Source organism: Patella vulgata, chromosome 8, assembly GCF_932274485.2.
Source record: "Patella vulgata chromosome 8, xgPatVulg1.2, whole genome shotgun sequence".
Classification (NCBI taxonomy): Eukaryota; Metazoa; Mollusca; class Gastropoda; family Patellidae; genus Patella; species Patella vulgata.
The window spans coordinates 35454420-35479849 of NC_065886.2; the positions used below are offsets into that span (position 1 = coordinate 35454420).

Genomic DNA, 25430 nt, shown 5'->3' on the forward strand with positions numbered 1-25430 from the left:
AACGGTGAGGGAGCACATGCTAAAAATTTGATTTTTCATACAAAAAAGAGGCCATAAGTCAGGAAGTTACAATCCGATATGCGCAAACATGGACAGGAACCAAGCTCTCTGTGTTATAAACATGCACTTCAAGCTTCATCAAAATCCCCAAATTTTAAAAAAGATCCGCTAAAAACCATAGCCTCTATCTCGTTCACAAAGTCTTTAAAAATGGGATAAGAACGCAGAGTCATAGAATGTTGAGCAACGATGGGGTTCCTCATGACCACACAGCTTCACACCAAATCTCTCAAAAACTTCAGGTCCTACTGTGTTCACCTGCCAATTGTTGACTGACAGATTGGGTGACGACCATGTACGTCCAAACTACATGGAATTGAACCCAGGATTTGCATAGATAACAGGTCTTATGGTTTATACCAGGTTGACACCAACAATCTACACAAAGGGACCTGGTCAAAACAGTAAAAGTCATTTACCATACCCAAGCCTGGACAGAAGGTACAAATTATCACACTGCCTTTTCATAATGATATATACATTGTGTGATAATTTGTGTCTGACAAAGTCTGTGACAGGACGTGCCTTACATGTATGTCCTCCCATGTATATATACATTGCGTGATGATTTGTGTTTGACTATTTCTGTGACCGGTGCCTTACATGTATGTCCAGGCTAGACCATACCATGTATATTAAACATACATTATGCAAGAGCTAAATCTGTCTATTGCAGGTCTTTCATTAGGTCTGAAATTTTATCTAAATTAGACTAAATTATTAATTAGATATTAATTAACCTATCCAGACCATAATCAACTCTAGATGGTATCGCTAGCCTGCGATCTTTAGTGGATTATGAGCCGATTTACTGCATAATTTTCCTTCACGATTTAACGATTAAATGGATAATCAAGACTATGCTGTTTATCGTACTGACTTTAGTAATGATGATCGAGGCTAGGCGGAAATTTCAATCGCTTAGTTCTCGCTCATAGTGGATCAACTTGAATGAAATTTTTAGCAAATTGCCTGTACATTATCTATTTTTTAACTATTATAGTGAGAACTGCCAACTCGTTATCGAATCTTCCATAATGTATCTTTAAGTGGACTAAAAACAAAGTAAACTGATCGAAAAACCCAACTAAAAAAAATCTATAAAAAGACTTCTCTGGGTAATCTTTCTGCGTACTGGTATTAAAAACAGAAAATACAGCTATAACAGGATTAACAGGTATCAATACCTGAACTTTTACCTGTTAGAGTTCAGTGATAGGTTAGGCCAAAATAAACCTAAAAAAAAACCACCTGTGTTTATTGTTTTTATTTTATTCTTTGCGTTTGTAAATATCACAATTTCTGTGTTGGAAAACCACACCAAGATCTATTGATAGGGATGTTAGGGAACAACGCATTGAGTTAAAAAAAACCCAATAAACATGGGTATTTTTGGAGGGCTTTATATCTTCCTTGGCCAAAGTGATATACATGCCCTACAAACAACTTCTTCCACCATAAAAATGGTGCAGAAAAGTATGACATTAAACCCCATTTCTTTCATTTCTAGCCTAATAATAATAGGAAGATGGGTTGGTGAATCAAATGGTCTAACACATGCGCTTTAAAACATAAGATCTGTCATTGAGTCAAGTGGTGTGGTTTTAATTCTGTTTCCTCCAACTGCCAAGACCCCTCACACAAACCGAATTATTGAATAAAATTGTACAATAAGTTAGTCCTGAATCTCTCTCTCTCTCTTCCTCTCTCTCTCTCTCTCTTTTGTAAATTTGTGACTGTGCATGCTGTATGATATCACTTGGCAAGTTGACCAGATTCTATAATATCAAGGGCAATAACTCTATTAGTGAATATCAGAAATTGTTGAAATTTGATAGGATTCTTCATTACATTTGACTGAACAATGCATATGAATTTAAATCAGATCTTCATAAGATTGTATAAAGTAATAGTCATGGGAAATAACTCTGGAAGGTTTATTCATCTGACTAATTTTTATAGATAGAAATGGTGTTTCACATCCACTGAGTTGAACCTAATGTTCAATTTTATACTTCAGTAATTCGCTTACACATAGGGGTCTTTAGCTGTGGGAGGAAATCGAAGGACCCAGAGAAAACTCTTGAGGTTGAACCAATGACCCTACTCCTTGTCACATTGAAGCGGGGAATCAAACCCACACCACTTGATTAAATGAAAGACCTTATGATATAAACCATTCTGCCACACAAGCCCCTTCTAATTTTTATTGGATGAAATAAATTAACCTGTAGATTGTTGACTATTACCTGGAAGTCTAATCAATTAGTCATTTATTACAACAGATAATTTTGCCACAGCAGGTCTGTGAATACTTACCGGTACATCTATGATACAGACAACTTCTGTGTCATATTTACACTGTGTAACATATTCCATGTTTTAACCAAGTAAATAAAACGTGTAAAAAATAATGAAGTGTTGGTTATGAAATGTCCAACGATAATAAATTCAGCATATCATATCACCTGTGTTTTGTTATGGTAGCAACAAGCCTGGTTAAATAACTAACATACAATAATTATCTACCACATTTGTTGGTCACTGGTGAATATGGGAAGAATGCCAAAACAATAGACATTTTCAGTCTAGAGTGATTTTTTACGGAATGACTGAAATGGGGTTTAACAACCTACTTTTCTGCACCGACTGGGCTAATGAAGATGAGCATACACCATACAGTATGCTATGAGGGAAATTTTGCCAAGACAGTGGCACTACAGTCTACTCTTGTATCAAATTCCAACTGTCAAGGGTTCTTTTACATGCACACCAATATGTACATGAGACCTCAGTTTTTCATCCCATCTGAATGACTATACACTGTCTTTACCCGGTCCTCGATCATGCAACAATGACCAGGGGGAACCAAAATGAAAAGTTCTGGGAAACTATCTTGCACAACACTGTGATCGAACCCTTGTTAGGGAGCCTGCAACTTTTCTCACTGAGCCACAATGAGAAAGAAATGGGGTTTATTGTCCACTCAACACAGACTATGTGATTTCGGGACTAACACATGGTTCAATTTTATTTCAATAATTTGTATGCACATGGGGGTTTTTAACAGTGGGAGTAAACCAGGGAATTCAGAGAAAACACACAAGGTTGAACAGGCAATCCCCCTACTCCTTGTCACGTACAAGCGTGAGTCACAATAGTATAACATAGTAGAACTCATTACACAATCATTAAGTTTATATATCAAAACGGGCAATGCTATGATATGGTATAACTCATTATACAATCATTAAGTTTATATATCAAAACGCGCAATACTATGATATGGTATAACTCATTATACAATAAACAATCTTGGGAAGAATGCCAACAATGACACAACAATACTGAGGCCAATGATCACTAGGGACCGGGTATCATTCAGATTTGATGAAAAAAGGAAAGAAACTGAGCTTACCATCTATAATCTAATACACATATTCAGTTAATAGATTGCCATGCAGAAAGTATTAAATACCATCAAGATTCATCAAAAACCGCCCAGTTTGTGCTACCGTTTAGTTTGACATCGGTTGTCTAGTTTATGAAACTAAATGGTCATAAACTGGATGAACAATATCAAAACTAAACTAAATGGTCATAAACTAGATGACTGATGTCAAAACTAAATGGTGTTTCTTAAACTAAATGGAAGCACAAACTGGGCATTATTTGATGAATCTTGATGGTATTTAATACTTTCTGCATGGCAATCTATTAACTGAATACGTGTATTATTATAGATTATAGATGGTAAGCTCAGTTTCTTTCCTTTTTTCATCAAATCTGAATGATACCCGGTCCCTAGTGGATCTGACAGTGGATTACTGTTTTGACATAGTGAAAAATTGTCCATTTTTATAGTGGATTTTATGGAACAAAACTGGCAATGATAGTACATGTTTAAGCCCTAAAATATTTCAAATTAATATGAACACACCCTGGAAATCTATATAACAATATAGATCATGTTATTAAGTGATAAAAACAAACACAATATGACATCAGTCAATCATTATGACATGAAAAAACCCAACCCTTTTATAATTTATTATATAGTTACAGCCTTTTTTTAATAATTATAAAGCCAGAAATTAATTGATATGAATGAAATGAAATGGAGTTTAAATCAAACTTTTCTCCACTAACAGGGCAATTGAATACAGTGTGCTATGTCCGATTGCTCTTAAAACGAATCCCAACTGTGAGGTGTTCTTTTATGTGAATATCAACTTCTACATCAAAATGTCTAGACACTGTTTCTTGTCTGGCCATCCATCCATCCTGCTGCTCCAAATGTACTAATGAAGACATGCCATACAGTGTGCCATGAGAGAACTTTTGGCCGGACAGCAGGGCTACAGCCTACTCTTATATCGAATTCCAACTGCCAAGGGATCTTTTATGTGCACGCCAATGTGTACACGGGACCTCAGTTTTTGTTCCCATCTGAATGACTGAACACTTGATACCCCTATAGAACACTGGATACCACTTATAGAACACACAGCACTTTTAAGAGCACCTGATGTGACACCATTTTATAGAACACCTGATACCATTTCTAAAAAAAACTGATACCATTTCCATAAAACCTGATACAACTTGATACCACTTCTAGAACACCTGATACCTTTTTCTAAAAACTTGATACTGCTTCTAGAACACATGATACCACTTTCTAGAACACTTGGTACCAAGTGTCATATAGATACTATTTAATTTGTCAATATGTTGTAAATACTACAGTTTCTTCTTTTTTTGGAAGAAAGGGGGATATGTCATATAGATACTATTTAATTTGTCAATATGTTGTAATACTCCAGTTTCTTCTTTTTGGAAGAAAGGGGGATGTCGTATTGATCCTCTACTGGATGATCAATATTGTAATATAGGACACAGATCACCAAATATTCCTACGCCGTCACCCACGAAACAAGGGCCAAAGGTATTTTTATTCTTCCTCTCCCTTTTTCCCCCTTTTGCATGGCGATTTTTGTTGACTTTTTGGTGTAGAATTGAGGAAAAGGGTTTGAAAATACATTTTCTGCCAGGTTTTGGTGAATATTCATAATTTTGATGCGGAAGGATACAAGAGTTGAGAGGTTGGTTACGTTGAAATGTAGGGCCTGAAATTGCATGTGCTGATATATAGAAGGCATCTAGAAGGTAGTGATCCCAACACAACACAAGTTTCTTGAAAACCTGATACCAGTCGAGTCCGACTATTGAATGTTGGTCAGTATCTGCTGTATTTTGTCGGCTTTAGCCAACTGGCATTTAATCTAGCCGATTGGTAAACCAATGAATCCATCACTATGGTATCATAAATCAATCTACTTTTGGCTAAATTACAACGAGGTAATTATTACTTGTTAATAAAAAAAAATCAATCAACTTGCTTGTGTTCTTTCAGCCGTGCGTGTTTTCAAACTACAATTGGATGCTATTCATTTACCCTAGGAATCTCGTTTCTTCTCATTCAAGCGCATACCGTCTTGAAAATGCATTATGTAATGCAAAAATACTAAATTATAATATAAAACATAAGTACTATGTCAAAAAGTGTCCATTGATTTAGTCAAATATTTTTTTCCGGATCACGGACCGCCATGACACATTCGACGCTGAAATTGAAAGATAATCAGCCTACCGGAACCCTCAATACAGTTGGCATTATTTATATTACTGCTTTATTAAAATTTAATTCAATCTGAAAATCAATGATGCCTTTGGAAAATCAAAGCATCCGTATAAACATTTCGTCAATGAATACAAGCAGGGTTAATTCTAACGGTATTGGTCGGGTGGAAAAGTGAACGAGAAGTCACGTGACGTAAACAAAGCTCTCTATCGGCATTTGCTATTTATTTATCATAAAGCAATAAAATATCGTAAATGACATAATTAGGGAGACTTTTTTTCAATATTTGTGTTAAATATCATCCCGAAAATTCGCGGTATGTTCGGTTTTTCAATATTTTTCTGAAGACGGTATTTTTGACGGTTTTTATTTCTGCTACGGTTTTATATCGAAAAACCGAAATATCGCTCTATTGTGCCATTTTGACACTATTTATGATTGTTCTATGTGTATCGTATTGTTCTTGTATTTTGATGTTTTAGATTAACACAATAAACACAATCTTGTTTTTTAGACAGTATTATTAATTATGATTCGGAGGATTCGCGCAGATGCTATTATGAGAATCCTCTTAGATTCTCACAAAAAATGACAAATTTCTAGCCCTGTAGAACATATGATGCCACATATAGAACACATGATACCACTTTTCATGTATTTAGGAAAGTTCAAACTACTAACAAATTTTGTTGTAGTTTTGTATTGAACAAAAGATAGGTTCCCAGGCAACGAAACATACGCCCACAGCAGCAAAGTTGTCCAGGCAGTCAACAAGGGTTGTCACATATTTTTCTTTTGTCAGCAATGAAAACATTTACAACACACTAAAATCTGATAATGAGTATAACAACCCATTAAGTAAATCATTAGAATTTGTTTCGATTGTTTGTCACATGACCTTAAAGGAGCTAAATCACTAATATTTGGGACCTAGAAATTGACACAAATGGGTCGCAACGCATAATTTCTAATCAGTTATGTTTGGTGAAATACACCAGAAGTCTCAATTGAATGGCCATCTTTAGCATCTGGTTATTCCAGTCTACACCGATGATATTTATTGTGGATGCTCTCCAGATAAGAATATAGCGTCACCATATTTGGCATGACTTGTGGAATATGTCTAGCTGCGTTCTTTGAGTCCCTTGTTCCAAATGGCGCTGAAACGCATTATGGTACACGTACCAATGGTAAAATGTTTATTTTGTCTTGAATATTCGATATCAGGAGTCCACCTTTTCCCTGTAAGATCACAAGACCAATGTTGATTTGAAATGATATATAATTCGTGTTTTCAATGTTGAAGATTTTTGATGATATTGAGTTAGAGACTTAGCTACTTTAAACACTGTCTATAAATTTATATAAACTTTAGTCTCTTGTGTCCACAAGATTTCTCAAGTAATCAAGGGCCATAACTCTGGCAGCAATTATCGGAAAATCAATAGGCTTCTTTGTCTCATGACCTTAAACACTGTGTATACATTTAAAGTCAATCAGAAATTAACTTTAGCCTCTTAGAGTGTCCACAATATTTTTCAAAGTGAGCCAGGGCTATAACCCTGGCAGTAATTATTAGAAATCATTAAAAATCAATAGCTTCTTTGTCTCATGACTTTAAACTCTGTGTATAAATTTAACAACAATCGGATATTCAATAGTAATAGTCTAGTATTTATCTGAAATCATTGAAAATTAATAGGCTTCTTCGTCTTATAACCTTAAACACTGTGTATAAATTTAAAATGAATCAGATATTAACGGCAATATAGGACCACATTTCAATGGTGGCGTATAAAAATGAATACATAGAAAAATAATATTCACACACCCAATTCTCATGTATAATTATCATATACCCATTATTTAGTAATTATTACATCAAACACGATATTGGCAATCTATTAAATAGGAGTTGAACACTTAACAAAGTCTAACCTATGTCGAGTTTGAATGTTGATTTACTGAGGTTCCCTTTTCACTTCATTAGAGCGTAAGAACGTCTTTAATCCATGACACTGACATATATATACTGGTATGTAAAACTAGGTCTTTAGGTAAAGAGATGTCATCCTATTATACCAATAAAATATAAATAAAACATTTTGTCAGGTCTCCACCTTTTCTAATTACAATAGTGTCTATTGATGTTCGTGATCAACTTTACCACTTACTCATCAGATCACTGTTCTATATATATATATACCTGTATATATGGGATGTAGGCCACTTCAAATTACATACTGGGTCCTGTTTCACGAAATTTTAACTAAAGATAAAATCCAAATTTTAGTAGATACTTCAATTTTGATTGGCCAAGCACTACAATCAGTGTAATATTATCCAATCAAATTACTAAAATTTGGATTTTATCTTAGTTAAAATTTCGTGAAACAGGCCCCAGGTCTCTTAATCAACTCAACCTTCAGTGGTAGATGTCAATATCATTTATTTTACTGTGTTGTCCATGAGAGAGAGAAAGAGATAGAGAGAGAGAGACAGAGAAACAAACTGGGAGAGTTTAGGTCCACTTAACATAAACCAGGTAATTTTGGGACTAACATATAGTACAAGCTTGGGATCAAAACCATGCCACTTGACTCTATGACAGATCTTATGATCTAAAGCCCATGGAGAGAGTATTTTCCAGGTCCTTTGGGTTTCCTTCCACTATTAAAGACCTCAATGTACAAGCAAATAAAATTAAAGCATATGTTAGTCTTGAAATGACATAAATTGTGTCAGTGGTATTAAACTCTCTCTCTCTCTCTGTTTTACTTTTATATCTATTCATTCTCTCTCTCTCTGTTTTACTTTTATGTCTATTCATTCTACTTACTAGAAGTTATGTAACTAAGAATAGGATACAAAAATAAACCAAGGAGGTTTATATTAATATACTTCCTTGTTTGTAATTAGTCAAAGTATAATATATATGTACATGTACAATTTAAAGGATCTAAATCTCTATTCTTTGGCACCTAGAAATGGACAAAAATGGTTTGAAACGCATACAATAATGTAACATGAATGTATATGAACTGATTTACATTCAATCGTTTCTGTTTTTACTGTAATTTCTAATCAGTTGTATTCGGCAAAATATTCCAAGGGTCAAAATTGAATGACAGTCTTTGGCGTCTGGTTATTCCAGTCTAAACTGATAGTTTTCTTCTGTGGGGTATGATTAGCCTCATTCATTGAGCCGCTTTATTACAAATGGCGCTCGTATGCATTCTTGCACGCAATTTGTGTTCATTATAAAATTTTCATATCAAAAGCTCATCTTTTCACGGTAAGATATAACAACATCAATGTTGATTTAAACTGAACAATAACTCGAGTTTGCCATGCCAAAGACTGTGGGTGATATTGAAATAGCCATTTTTGTGAAATGTAGTAAATGGCTTATGTAATAGTCAAAAATAAAGATCAAAACATTATAAGCATCTGAAATAAGTGTATTTTGAAACATACCTGGTGAAGTGTATCTCTGGGTAATAAATTGTCCTCGATGTCATCAACATCCCACGGTTCAATAGGCACATGAACACCATCAAACTGAGGCACATGAACACTATCAAACTGACTCAACGACATATTTCTTATAGTTAAGTAATTAGGCCAACACAAGAAAAAATTGTTTTAATCTTCCTGGTTTTTCAACTTTTTCTCTGTTAAAAATGTGAAATAAATTTACTCGATAATCATAACTTTATTATGAATTAATTATAACAGTTTGAGAACTTTCCCTCTGTTAATAATGTTAAATAAATTTTTCTCTATAATTATAAGCATATTATAAATTAATTATGAGCTAATTATAACAATTTGCGAACATAGGAGACAAAAGGGGTGTCAAGAGGCTATGAGAAAGATAAGGAAAAATTATTTATATTTGAAGTAAATTTATTTTAATTTCAAACTTGTATAAATACTAATACTAATAAATAGTATAGGGTACAACTGGGCTGGATAATTATTACTTTTACTTGAAAATTCATATTGAAGTCATGGAACCAGTTTTTCAAGATCTTTTAAATTCTACTTTTACCTTTCTATCTTATACATATAAACAAATATTACTTTAATACTTTTAGTTTTATATTTTTAGTTTAATACTTTTACCTTTCTATCTCATACATATAAACAAATATTACCTTAATACATTTAGTTTAATACTTTCAGTTTAAATTATTTTTTTGTTGGGTTATATTTGATGTATAATTTTGAGTGAAATGACAAAGGGCCAAAATTGGGGGCTGATTACCATTAGTAATTTTGAACAAATTCAATTAAACTGATATGATTTTTTTTATATCGTCCTCCATCATTTACAACATATATCAACATTTAACATATTTTCAGAACAACTGCTGTACAGATGGCCGACTTGGCCTCTGTCAAGCTCTTCTTCTTCCTGCTTGGGGCCTAACATCCACCTAGGCCTAGGCTGATATCGCTACCAATCTTAATACAATGAGATTATATAAAGATCAGTGCATGTAGTTTTAGCCTGATTGGAACATCAGTCTTTTTATTGGCTGTTTATAATACACAACTAAGGACATGACACAATGATAAAACTTGTAAAATGTGTGTGAGAAATTTCGGTCAGGTTAAATCTCGAGACCTGATAATTGAGAGTAAGTGTAGCGAAACTAATTGTTGCCAAAATAATGTTATATGAATAACAGAAATGAAAGATGATTGTTAAGTTTTCATTGTTTTCTGACTGCTAAGGATTTTTCGTCATTAGACAAAGTAAAGCCATTTTGAGACCATATATAACTACATATTTATTTTATTCACAAAATTTATATTTTTAGAGACAGAGGAGCATTATGAGGCATTTATGTCTGTCTATATTTCATCCAAAGACCATAAATAGACATTGTTTCCAGTATAAGAGGGGGTAAAATAGACATTGTTTCCAGTACAAGAGGGGGTAAATAGACATTGTTTCCAGTACAAGAGGGGTTACAGATTCAGTACAAATTTAGACTTTGTCATTCACAGATGTTTCATACATGTATATGGTCTGAGCCAAGACTAGAAGTAATTAGGTTCAGGTGTTCTCTGGAGGTGTGTATTTAATAATGGGGGATTACACATACAAATTCATTACTAAAAAGTTTTAATTGTTTAAGACTCTGATTGAGATTTGGGGGATTGTTAATCTCTTGCAAACTACAATACTGTAAAAGTTAAATATCTAAAAGAAATATTGGTTCAAATATTGGTTCAATTTCATTCAGTATTTACAAAATATGATGAATTAAAAATTTGTCAACATGCGGCATCATCTGCAGATGACAAATTGGATATAGTCCAATCTTTTGATGAGCCTCTTTTTAATCTGCTTGAATCCAAGCCAGGAGATTATCTACCATTGATATTTAAAATTTATTTTCTTAATCAAATATCTTGGAAAATTAGATATTTTCAAAAAAAATGCAACTGATGCACAGAGATCCTAAGTAAAGTAGACATTTATTGAATTTCAATTTTGGGATTTTGACCATTAATGCTGACCATGGTGAAGTTTTTTCAGTTTTTAGGTTTTAGTTGAACCTGTTTAACAACATGGGAGCCTGGTGAAGCTTCCTAGATCAACATGACCTTGGTTTATAATCATATCGAAACATGTTTAAAACTATAACTTCCTTATCGAATAACTCTGTCATTTCAACAAGTTTAATTTGATCATGAACTAAAATTATAGACCTACAAGTGATATATGCTTAGGTTTATAAAGCAATCTATTGTTTCTTACAACAAGCTAAAATATGTTACTAATTTTAATAACTTAATTCCTTTGTCTAATAATTTATCTAACATGTTTTGATCTGTCATAAATAAGTTTGAACAAGTTTTAATTTTTATCTAGTGATATCGACATTGATGTCTGTCCGTACCTACACCAATACTTCAAGTTATCAAATACCCTTTTGTCCCCTAAAAGCTACCATTGATATCTATATACTGTACCCTATATCACTCACTTATCATCCAATATTTTAAAGCTCAAAGCTTACTTTATCATAAATCTGTTAACACAAGATAAATACTTCTTAACTTATGAAAAGCCCCTTTTCTCCCTTATTTTCTAACAACAAGCGTAAATTATCATATATACCGGTACTCAGAAAACCACCTATACGCCTTTCGTCAGTCCTCCATTAAAATTCTAGAAATGACATAACCGACTTGTCAACAAATATCCTAATCTTTTCATCAATAATCTTTTATGAAATCTTCAACACCTGTAATTGATAGCAGGTTAAAATTCATATTTCTGACCTGATCTACCAATAGTGTAGTCTTTCCAGTCAGATAAATACAATGAACTGTAATGAAAGTTGTATATTTAGGTCATGTAGAGTGTGACTATAATAAGCTTATTTATGTTTTAATGTGGTTTACAAGTCGAGGTGACGATATAACGTCAATTGACACTACTACTGGTACATGAATAAATCTGACATCACTCTAATAGGCTACATGGTGTATACCATGACACATTCAAAACTTAGAGTGGTTAATTTGGTTTAGGGGACAACACTCAGGAAAAAACAAAAAGTGTAATAAAAAGTGTTTAATTCGGTTAAATGGACAATACTTCAGAACATAAAGACATTAAGTAAAACCATACCGGAAATAGCTTAATCTTAATCTTTATTATTCATATCACTTACAGAGAGGGAGAAATTGGGTTTTCTCCCGTGTGAGACGAACAATTGGGACGACATGTCTACATTTGCGAATTCTAAACTTGACTGTATTAATTTAACTAATGACAGCGCTGAATGTCTGGTCAAACTGTCAACTAACTGTTTAAATGCTGCAACAACAGAGGAGCATAGCCAAAATGTTTTGAAAATAACTGAAAAAGACAGATTCCGAGTCAGCTTTTGGATTTCCGATTGTGGTTATTTGTCCAATTAAGAACATTCTGAAATAATGTGAATTATTCTCTTTACTACAGTTTGTTACGAAATACTGCATTTTTATGAATATTGTCCAGATTTCTTGAAAGCTTTACTATAATTATGCAATATATCACAGAATTACCATTCACCAATTATTTATTCATTATTTCATGACCATTTGATGTGAAAATATGGTAACATTTGAACAAGTTTGATCTATATCACATAACTTGCGCAGGCGTTACGGACCAAAACTTTGAACCCAGTGTGGATCTCCAAGACAATGAACCAAAAATCTGAAAATAGTCTAGGGATGTTTTTGGACATATAGGAACCTTTCTATCACATTGCTGTTATTGTTTTCAAAACTTTTGAAAAATTAGGGTGTTTGATGCACCCTAATGATTGTGTATAATAAATACTTTCACTAAATAACCAAAGTTCAGTTATCTTTATTCCAAGATTTAAAGAAATGAAACAAAATGAAATGAAATGAGGTTTATCATCCTACTTTTCTACCCCAGACAGACTAATCAAGATGGGCAAGATGGTGTTTCATTGATTTCTAAGAACTAAGGGATCTTTTACATGCACATCAAAGTATACACTGAGCCTCTTTTTTTTTTTTGTCTGATCTGTAAACTGAGTCATGATAATTTAGACCTTGTCTGAAAAATGCACAATCCGTCTCAGAACGAGCCAAGTGCCAGATGGTACATGTACATATAGAATCATGGGGCGTGGTTTTGATTCCCAGCTTGTATGTGATAGGGAGTAGGGTCGTCTGTTCAAACTCATGAGTTTTCTCTGTGTCCTCCAGTTTCCTCACACTGCTAAAGTCCCAAAATGGCCTAGTTTGTCTCGAGGGGATTTAAAACACATTTCTCTCCCTTTGCTTGATTTGATATTACTTATATAATTTATTACTTACAATGTCTGTACGTCATGTGGCTACATATACATTAACATTTTTAACTCATGTAAACATGAATTGGTATAAAGTAAATACAAAAAACTGACATTAATACATGTTATTCAGGTCAGCTGGTCACCTACTTTAATAACATAAACGTATATAATATGAATAAGGAAATTAGCATAAACCTCGTACATGTAATCATAATGGTTTATTTGGATTCATGAAAACACTTAAAGATATATTATGGGTATGGCGGCGTATCGGGTTCAAAAAGCAATCTAGAGTAAAAAGCAGAAAGTCAACAGTAAAAAGTAGAAAATCTAAAGTAAACGGGAAAATTCTTATCTAAAAGGGTATTTTTATGGTGAAAACCTATAAATTTATGTACTTAGTCTGTAGAAACATCAAGTTTTTCAACTTTTAATCGTCATAATTCTACTTTCATGGACAAAATTTCTCCTTTCTACTATCAACTTTTGACTTTTGACTTTCCGCTTTCTACTGTCAACTTTTGACTCTCGACTTTCCACTTCAGATTTTCTACTCAGGATTTTCTAACGCAGATTTTCTCCAATATTATGGTGGCTTATAGTGGCCAAGTAATTTTTTGCCATTTTCATAACCCGACAACACGACATAACGACATTATTAGTGAGAGCATACGTCAAAGTATACTTGGATATTATCGACTTTTGGCAAGCGTAAATTCCTGGTCCGCATCGCATATCCGTATGGATTTTGTGTGTGACGTCATCATCAATGTGTGTGTATTTCTCATACGTGATACGGCACACGGATACGGCAGCACGTATCGAACAGCTTTCAATCTGAATGGTCCGTATAACATCATCGTCTTTTCATCGCCTTTTTTGCTACTTTTATACGCTGAAATGTTGTGGCCTAGTGTTTTTATGAATCTATGTGTATCCTAGAACACAAAGGGGTATATTTGATGTGATTTTAACCATGATAAAGACGTGTTTTTAATCATTATTTTTTATAAGTTTTTCTCGGAATTTTCATATTTTTCCTGTTTGTCTGCATGCTGATTGATCTACGTGCTAAATTTAGGGAGGTGTAAATCGCGTGATTCTACCGTAAAGGGGTATAAACTTTCTGATATGAGTGAAACCAAAAATTGCTAGGCACTTGACTAGCACTGATGGTGATTTTGGAAGATAACCGTCGTCATGTTGTAAGAGAACTAGGCTCAGCTCAGCTACTCATACGTACGCGGCGCGAACGTCTGTCAAAACTCTAAAACTACACTGACGCAGCGTATCACGTATACGATACAGATACGCGATACGGATGTGAAAAATTTCGCTTGCCAAAAGTCTATAATATCCAAGTCTACTCTGACGTATGCTCTCACTAATACTGTCGTTATGTCGTGTTGTCGGGTTATGAAAATGGCGAAAAATTACATGGCCACTATCAGCCACCATGGTATTGGAGAAAATCTGCATTAGAAAATCCTGAGTAGAAAATCTGAAGTGGAAAGTCGAGAGTCAAAAGTTGAAAGTAGAAAGCGGAAAGTCGAAAGTCAAAAGTTGATAGTAGAAAGGAGAATTTTCGTCCATGAAAGTAGAATTATGACGATTAAAAGTTGAAAAGCTTGATGTTTCTACAGACTAAGTACATAAATTTATAGGTTTTCACCATAAAAATACCCTTTTAGATAAGAATTTTCCCGTTTACTTTAGATTTTCTACTTCTTACTGTTGACTTTCTGCTTTTTAGAGATTGCATTTTGAACCCGATACCCCGCCATATATGGGTGATTAGACAAAGAGCTGGTAGTTCTCACTATTATAATAGTTAAAAACTAGATAATGTAAAGGGAATTTGCTGAAAATTTCAGTCAACTTGATCCACCCTGAACCGAGTATTTAGCAATTGAATTTTGGGCCTAGCATTGATCATCATTACTAAAGTCGGTATGATAAAAAACATAGTCTCGATTATCCATTTTTTGATTTAATCAGAAGCAGGAGACCAGGTTCTAATCAAGTAAATATCGAAGACTAGCGATGCCATTGAGACTTGATTATAATCTGGATAAGTTAATTAATGTCTTAGATAACATTTCTGGCCTAAAGAAAGACCTGCAATTGGCAGATTTAGCTCTTGCATAATGTATGTTTAAAGGGCCGAGTTACAATTACTAATTGTCACTGGCTTTAAAGAAAAAAACTAATTTTTAATAGCTCAAGAAAGGAAAACCAAAACATCACAGTATTAGATATATGTAATCTCTCGGCCTAATAATAACAATAATTCATTTTTGATAAAGCAATTTACATTAAAACAAAATCTCAAATTGCTGTACAAACATAACATTTTAACTTTTAAGCTTTATAAATTTACTTTAAAATTATTAAAAATTATAACAAACTGAACTTTAAAATAAAAATATACTATCAAAATTATTAAAAATTGTAAATGAAACTAATAATTAAAACCATGGTATACACCTAAAAATTGAACTTCTAAACTTTACCTTTAATTGTAAATCGTAAAAGAAATTAACAACTAAAACTTCACAATAAATATTTTCGAAAAAGATAGGTTTCAAGGGCATATTTAAAAGAGTTCAAATTGCCATTTATTCTCAATAAAGATGGCATGGTATGCCTAGATTCAATCAGATGAAAAAGAGGCCCAACAAAAGATTTTAGGTATTTTATAACAATGTTTCTTAAGAAGATACAGAATTGAAACAGATAAAAAGAGACTGTTTAGCCTACGATTATGTGAATAAATCATTGAATTAATTTTACAATTAATTGTTGGGTAGGGTTGCCCAATGGTTTAATGTGTGCACTTTAAATCATAAGGTCTGTCATTGAGTCAAGTGGCCTGGTTTCGATTTCCCGCTTGTACATGACAAGCAGTAGGGTCGCTTGTCCAACCTTATCGATTTCCATCAGTTTCCTCCCACAGCTTTAGACTCCTATGTGCAAGCAAATTACTGAAATATCAGAGTGGACATTAAACTCTCTCTCTCTCATTTAAAAAACCAAACTTAATTACAGGTAAGTTTCTCAGGTGTCATCATAAAATGTAAACCACCTGAATTCGATAATACAAACTTTGATTACACATTAAAACTTAATTAAGATCACGTAAACTAAGAAAGTGATACCTTTGATCAAATTTAAATATTTTTTGATAAATGAAGTTGAAAGAGAACATAAAATTTTTTTGTTAATTTAACTTGTCATTTAATGTCCATTAAACTTAACGCCTTCGTGTGTCATTTGCATTTTCTCGAAAATATCAAATTTCTCGCAGCTTATCCACGCTAAATAAGAAATAAGGAATAGCAAGTAAGCATAGGAAGAACAGGTATAATAATATAACCCTGTTTAATCTGTTCAACTAAATACAATCACAAGGAGAACCAGGTGTTCTAAAACATGTAAGCACACCCTGCTAGATGAACAACACTAATCACATTTTTTTTTGTCTTGTTAAAATAAGACAGATCTTTGGCCTTAGTGACAACGGTCTGTTAACCTGCCACTTGTCAGTCTTCTGTAATGTACAGATATGTTGGTCAGGTGAAATAGAAATGAAATAAAATGAAATGGGGTTTAACGTCCTACTGTTCAGGTGAAATAGAGTAATCCACCTGCTGTAAGCTGGTCATTATAACGTAATATTCCAAAGTAAATACTGTAATAAAACCACCTGCCTGGTCATTATAACGTAATATACCACAGATGTAAAACCACCATGTATACCACAGTAAATATAATATTTACCTACAAATATCTACCAGAAAATTACTGTTAAAGAGAATGTATAATAATATACCTTCAACAATGAAACAGTGTTTTAACTTTTCTGCATCTACTGGCCTAATGCAGGTGGGCATGTGTACAGTTTGCTTTGAGAGAAATTTTGCCCAGACATCAATTCAATTCCAACTTCATGGGTTCTTCAACATGTATGGCCTGACATTCCTTGCCAGGTCCTCCGTCCTGCAGGGGGTTGGATGGCCGACTGTATCATATGCGTGCTGTATCATAAAGCCTGTCATTGAGTCAACTGGCGTGGTTTCGAATCCCCGGTTGTATGTGACAAGGAGTAGGGTCGCCTGTCCAACCTCGTGGATTTTCTCCGGGTCCTCCGGTTTCCTCCCACTGCTAAAGACCCCTACGCGCAAGCGAATTATTGAAATAAAATTAAACCCTCCGTCCTGCACCAATCACAAGTGGAAACCATGCTGGGAAAGTCTGGAGAACCTTGATCGCAACCAAGACCAGATCAGATATCATCTAGTCACAGTTTAATACATTGGGTGACAAATGCAACATGTCTCTCCACATTATCCATGAATACATGTACTTAAACTAAAATATGTTAAGAAAGCAGTCTTTTAATTGATTGAGAGTTAATATCTAAATGAAAATTTGAGCTCTAAGCCAATGAAAAGGCTGCTTTCTCAAAATAGTTTAGTTTAAGTTTACGGGAATAATTGACCCAGATATTGATGTATGTACCTATTCACAATTGAAAAAATTAAAGGCAACTTCAATAAACTGACTCCCAACCCAATATCAGACTCATCCTTTAATCCCAACCCAATATCAGACTCATCCTTTAATCCCAACCCAATATCAGACTCATCCTTTAATCCCAACCCAATATCAAACCCCACCCTTTAATCACAACGCTACCCAATATCAGCTCCATTTTTTAAGCTCAAACCAATATTAGCTCCACCCTTTCAGCCCAACTGAATATCAGCCTCACCCGGTGAAAGGTCACGAGAGGTGGCACTTGACACATCGCATATTATCTGTCTATATAGAGAAAACAAATTAATAGATTCTGTTAAAACTTTCAGGAATATTTTATTATTAAATATGAGTGTTCTCAGTTTTATCTTTAATCCCAATCTATAGCTAATATCAGTCTCATATTTCTACACCAACCGAATATCAGACTCAGTCTTTAAACCCAACCCCATATCAGCCTTGCCATATGTCTCCCTTAGCCTATTACTCCCTAACCCAACTTTCCCAATAAATGAGAAATGGTATCAGGTGTTTTAGAAAGAAGAGAAATAAAAGCATACCCTGTCTTAACACAGCACCTGTCACTATGGTAATACAGCAGATCCAGTTCAAACACTGGCTTCCTTTATATTTCTAAGTCTAATTTTAACACACAAATATTCATCCTGGCCAAGATAATATTAATTTAATATCAAAATCAATATTTGATTTTTACATGTGCACATGTGTTTATTACCATGCTTACTGTTACAGAATAATATACAGTTTAAAGGAGCTAAATCGCTAACATTTGGGACCTAGAAATTGACAAAAGTGGGTCGCAACGCATATAATACTGTAATATGAATGTATATAAACTGATTTACATTCAATGGTTTCCGTTTTTACTCCAATTTCAAATCAGTTATGTTTGGCGAAATAAGCCAGCAGTCTCAAGCGAGTGCATATTTCTAGTGTCTGGTTATTCCAGTCTACATATGCCGTTTGATTATGTGCAATGTGTCTAGCCTCGTCCCTCGAGTCTCTTGATACATCTGGGGCTGAAGATCATTATGGTACACGATTCGTGTACCAATGGTAAAATGTTTATTTTATCTTAAATATTGGATATCAAAAGCCCATCTTTTTCCGGTAAGATCACAACATGAATGTTGATTTAATTTGACAAATAAATCGTGTTTTCAATGTTGAAGATTTGGGATAATATTGAGTTAGAGACTTAGCTCCTTTAAGACCACTTTTCGCCTATTCTTATTGTACAGGGGTCCTTGATTTGGAAAATATTACATAAAGAAATATGCAGAGTATACACTTGAAACAAGGTTATACACTGGCACTCTGCGCGACAAATTAGTTTCAGTGGGCCCAATTACGCCTATTGGTAAATCCGGCAGAGCCCCTAATGAATCTACATGTATATATAATAATAACTCTATGATATCACCTTAGGTGGAAGTGGACGCAAAACTTTAGGAACGAATGAACCATGGCTTGAAGGATCTGTTTCAAACTTAGCAAAATATCTAATTTGAACTCCCTTATATAACGCAATCATCCAAGCAGCACCAATTAAAAATAATTTTGTTTTTAACAAATCCCTATTAACTCTCTACATGTATGTTCTTTTCTTTTTACCGGTGATACACAAAGACATCCAAGGTTCTAATCCCTAGAGCTTAGAAATTCAGATTATGTTTTATTTCCTTCTACACAATTACAATACAACCCTTAAAATATTTCACTAAAATCTATTTCTAGTTCCTTTGTCTGCATATTGATTTAAAACCTTTAAAAAATTTTAAATTATCCTTGATTACTTCAAAGAATTAACAGTATCACCACATAGATCTTTGTTTTTAAAAGGCAATAAATTTTCATAAATTATCCTCTATTAGCATATCATATAATAAAAAATGGGGGAAAATGACGCAACTTTATGAAAGCTGTCGTTGGATTCTTTATTCAACGTATCTAATCATTACGACAGCTGTTTCTCAACAGAACTTTTTTAATACCCAAAATAAAATGGAAAATAAAATAAGTGACCTAGATAATGAAAATGGAAGCTTAATTCTATACAAAAAAATAAATAGGAAAAATTTATGGATTAAATTAATGATCCATGGTTGTTGAATAAAAATAAGTACAAAGCATATTTAAGAGTATGGATTAAATTTGTGGTTCTTGATGTCTTGCGAATAAAAATAGAACACAGCATGTACATAATCTTCAGGATTAAATAGTAGGTTGACTGGCAGTGAAATTGAACCAATGAAGAATATATACCGGTCACACAATTTACATGACTTGAAATGAAATGGGATTTAACGTCCTACTACTCTGCATCAAGTGTGCTAATGAAGACAGGCATACAGCGTGCCAGGAGGGAAATTTTGAATTCCAACTGTCAAGGGTTCCTTTATGTGCATGCCAATGTGTACATATGGCCTTAGTTTTTCAACCCATCCGAACGACTATATATTGTTCCTTGACATCCTGCACTATTGACAAGCGGGGGCCATGCCAGAAAATCTTTGTGAAGTTTCTCAGCCAACACCAGGAATGAATAAGGAACTTCCAGGTTAGCAAGCCAACATCTTACTCACTGAGTCACTGCTGCTCACAGTCTATGCCAGCCAAAATCATTCGATATAATTAATTAACCTTTTATTGTTGAATATATAAATTTAGAAATTCTAACAATTGAAACTCTGCAAATGTTCTTGAATAATGTTCATTGTTTGTCTTTACAAGGTGACTTTCTGTAAATAAAAACGTTATTTTGATAGCCTACCTATTTAAGAATTACAGATTTCAAGTTGCTGTTTTTGATAAATGTTTGTAAGATTCAATCAATGCAGGATTTAGATGAAGACCGGTTCTAGACTATTCTACTTGTGACTCCCCTCCTACAAGTAATTCCACCATCTTCACAACTAGAGGAAGATGAAAGTGTGTTTTAACAGCAATCGAGCCAAGTCAGTGATGATGACAGATGTTTAAAGGAGCTAAGTCGCTAATATTTGGGACCTAGAAATTAACACAAATGCCCGGGTCGCAACGCATACAATAATGTAATATGAATGTATATAAATTGATTTACATTCGATCGTTTCTGTTTTTACTGTAATTTCTAATCAGTTAAGTTTGGCAAAATACGCCAGTATTCTCAATCGAATTTCAATCTCTAGCGTCTGGTTATTCCAGTCTACGCCGTTAGTATTTGTTGGGCATGCTCTCCAGATAAGAATAAAGCGTCACTGTTTGACATGACTTGTGGAATATGCCTAGCCTCGTTTTTCGAGTCCCTTATTACAAATAGTGCTGAAACACATTATGGTACACGATTAGTGTACCAATTGTAAAATGTTTATTTTGTCTTAAATATTGGATATCAGAAGGCCATCTTTTCCCGGTAAAATCACAACATCAATGTTGATTTAAACCGACAAATAAATCGTGTTTTCAATGTCGAAGATTTTGGATGATATTGAGTTAGAGACTTAGCTACTTTAAGACTTAGTGTGTGTAAGAAAGACTTATGTCCCCTACATCTTGTGAACCTAGGTAAATATCCGACACTGGAATCAATACTGATATGACCTCTACAAGTACAGTTTGTCTTCAATTTAGGCTTCTAATGTGTTTTTATTAATACATGTCTGGCACTAAATTCAAAATGTCAGGTACTTTTTCTGAAGTGTCTGACATTTTTTTCAGTTTCAGCTAAATCTGTTATGCCTACATGTTCCTGAAGCAAAGACGGCAAGATTTACAACTCCTAGCTCTTAATTGCTACATTGACATTGACACTGAACGAATCTTGAACTTTGCAACTCGATTATCACACGTATACATTTGAGCTGGAAAGCCTGAGACTTGGTATTCACGATGAAGTTTTCTATCGAGGCATCTGAGAGACCCTAGCTGGAGTAGCCAATCGAAATTAGTGACGAAATACACAGGGTATTACATGAAGGGCTTGATAGAGTTAAAGCGAGATTAAGCCTTCTATTGAAGATGTTATATCAAGGCTTCTAATACTTACAGGGGGGCGTGGATAGCAGAATTTTTAGCACATGCACGCTGTATCATAAGGTCTGTCATTGAGTCAACTGGCATGGTTTTGATTCCCCGGTTTTACGTGACAAGTAGTAGGGTCGCCTGTCCAACCTTGTGGGTTTTCTCTGGGTCCTCCGGTTTCCTCCCACTGTTAAAGACCCCTACGCGCAAGCGAATTATTGAAATAAAATTGAACTATGTTAGTCTCTCGCTGTTTCTCTCTGTCTCTCTCTAATACTTACACTTTAGTATAACACATGCAGTCTCCACAAATAAGCAAGCCTGGACATAAGGCACCTGTCACAGACTTTGTCCAGTACAAATTATCACAGAACATATACATGTATTTTTAGCTACAATTTATACTTGACAAAGTCTATGAAACGCATGTGCCTTGCACTAAAGAGTCTATTTCTACCAATTTTAGAGAATAAAAGGTAGATATTGAGAGTAGATATATACATTACCTGAGTATATTATTTAAGTTGATCCTGAGAAAAATATATAACTTACCTGTGTGTAGTAATTATTGTGATAACTGTAAGGTCGATAATGTTGTATATAGTACATACTGTAAGATAAAATACATATCCATATCATATAACATACTTAAAACCATATTCACATAATGTGATCATAATAAAATGTTTCTCTGGGGTCCTCCGGTTTCCATCTATAGCTAAAAACCTCTGTGCGTAAGCCAATTATTAAAATAAAATTGAACCGTATGTAAGTTGGTGTTCTTTCAAGATAATTTCAGCATAACCTACATTGTACGTCGTGTATCTCTCAAAAATGTATCTAAAAATGCACAGATATTCCATATTAATATTAATATTAAATATCAATTCCATATTAATTTTCACAAAATTTTAAACTAAAATATTTGAAGATTACTGCCTTTTCATTGGCTATATAGATATAAAGCTAAAATTTGTACTAAAATTTTAATTCTCATTAAAATGAAATAGATGAAGTCTTAAAATATTTTATTTAATTTATGAATCAATAAGGCTCGAGTAATTGGGCTATCACAAAAACATACCAATAACAGAAAAACCATGGAATACTCAATATTTGATATAAAATGTTCATAACCATCAAACTAAATTATATATTGTATTTGGAACAATGCAATGTGAGCGAGTGAGGTGCAGACAGTTAAAGTACCGTATGTCTTTGCCGTTATAAATAATGACAGCAGAAAAGACTTCTTGTATCTGGATAGACAAAACAAAAGTTCTTTTGTTAAAATTATTTAGTGTATAAACTTTTTTATGGTTTCTAATGGTATTTAAACATTTATTTAGAAAATTGGAGTCAAATTAATGACTTTGAATTTATGACTTTTCCGTTATGTCTGTACTGTTAACATGATCTTTTACAAGTAACAGAAAAGACATTTCCTACAAATTTTGGTTTTGTTACATTTTTGTTCATTTTTAAGCGTCCACCTTGATTGCATATACCACCCTGAGTTATAAATCTATAGAATACAGTTGAAGTTTAATTAAAATCTCATAATTACTTTTTTCAAAGTTTTTGTTTGTTAATTTGTTAGCATATTTTTATGAAAATAGCCTATTTTAATATTATATTAGCACAAACCATTAAGCTGCACTACTTTGTTTCACAGTAAACAATGAAAAGACAAAAGGTATTCCAACACAAGCTCATTTCAACACTATTATAGTTTAATAACATTTTAACATATTATAGAACTTTTTCGCTCATCTAGGGAGTACATCAAAAATGTTATTCTATATATAATGAATGAATAAATACTTGATTTCCAAGACTTCAGTCTTTATTTATAGCCCTTCATCATGGAAATGAGTTCACAATATATATACACTGTATATTATATGGCGCTCGAATTAAAGGAGCTAAATCTCTATTCTACGGCACCTAGAAATTGACACATAACAATGGATATTATTGACATCAATTATTTCTGTTTTTCTAATCTGTTATGTTCGGCGAAATATGCGAAGAGTCCAAATTGAATATGTTCTTCCAGTCTACTAAGTATTCTCCCATGGGGTATGTTTAGCCTCTATCTTCGAGTCGTTTCGATCATTACAAATGGCGCTGATAAAAATACTGGCACGCAATTCATGTGCCAATTTTAAAACTTTCATTTTGTCTTAAATATATTGCGTGGATATCAGATAACATCAATGTTGATTTAAATTGACCAATAAGTTGTGTTTGCAATGTCAAAGACTGTGGATGATACTGAATTGGCCACTTGCCTCCTTTATACAATTAAAAATAACTTGAAATGATAAAAATTTAATTCATCATGTAGTATATGATGAGAAGTCGCTGAAGCATGGCAATAAATAAAATATAGTATATATCTTATTTAATAAGATAACGTCAGCTGATGAGGTCAGACCAATAAATATACTGTGGTAAAATCAATCAAGTGTAACAATTTATGAGGCACAAATGAATAATATGTACAACATTACTGTATAACACTGGAATACCTATCAGATGAATATTTTAATATTTATCTAATTATGACTTTACTTTCTCAAGATATGTGACATAAGATATTCTCAAGAATTGCTTTTCCTAATTTTTTAAAAACAATATAGTATAATATAGGTAACAGATTTTTCAGAAATTATAATATATGATCAATTCATTGATACTATCACAATTAAAAGTAATAAATTTCAAAACCAAATAAAAACTAATGTATAAAAAATATACATATTTTAGAAATCTGATCAATTGCTTAAGAATGTCAGTAGTATCACTATTTAAAGTAATCAATTTCAAAAACAAATAAATATTTCTGATATTAATAATTAAAATTAATTCTATTTCTAAAAATCATATAAACATGATAATTAATCACCAGAACAAAGACAGAAAAATATCTGATAACATTTGGAAAAGGAAAAAAAAAAAAAAAAAAAAATAATAATTGGCACTGTTTTTATTAATTCCATAATATAAATTAGCAGACAGCTTTTAAAAATTGTCCTTGCTCACTGATCTATGAGTTGATCTCACTGACCAAAAAATGGAAGTCACAGAAAATTTTGTTGCTCTAAGAAAAAATCAACCATTCTTCATCAACTTACATGATTCTTCTCCTCTCTCTGTCTTTGTACCATTGAAGCTGTATCACTTGCGATGATAAAGTCGCGAATCTTTTGTAATAATTTGCGCATTTTGGACTCTTTGTTAGATATTAGGGACCACATGACAGATTTTTAACACCATATGCCCTCTAGCCACGTGACTACTTTGTTTACATCTCGCAG

General features: G+C 33.3%; 1 protein-coding gene across 6 annotated transcripts in view; it reads right to left on the reverse strand.

Moving 5' to 3' along the window:
- The window catches only part of LOC126830095 (BTB/POZ domain-containing protein 17), a 33145-nt gene that overhangs the window by 5032 nt on the left and 2683 nt on the right, over positions 1 to 25430 (reverse strand). Inside the window, exons 1-2 of one of the 6 annotated variants that reach the window (XM_050560371.2) lie at positions 25248 to 25424; positions 22660 to 22717 (exon numbers count right to left, since the gene is read on the reverse strand). In XM_050560371.2, coding sequence (XP_050416328.2) covers positions 22660 to 22716 — 57 coding nt within the window. In that variant the 5' untranslated portion in view covers position 22717; positions 25248 to 25424. Of the gene's footprint in view, positions 1 to 2379; positions 2472 to 9181; positions 9379 to 11843; positions 12062 to 18644; positions 18752 to 22659; positions 22718 to 25247; positions 25425 to 25430 lie in introns of those variants that run through there. The other 5 variants (XM_050560367.2, XM_050560369.2, XM_050560372.2 and 2 more) reach the window with 5 other exon arrangements.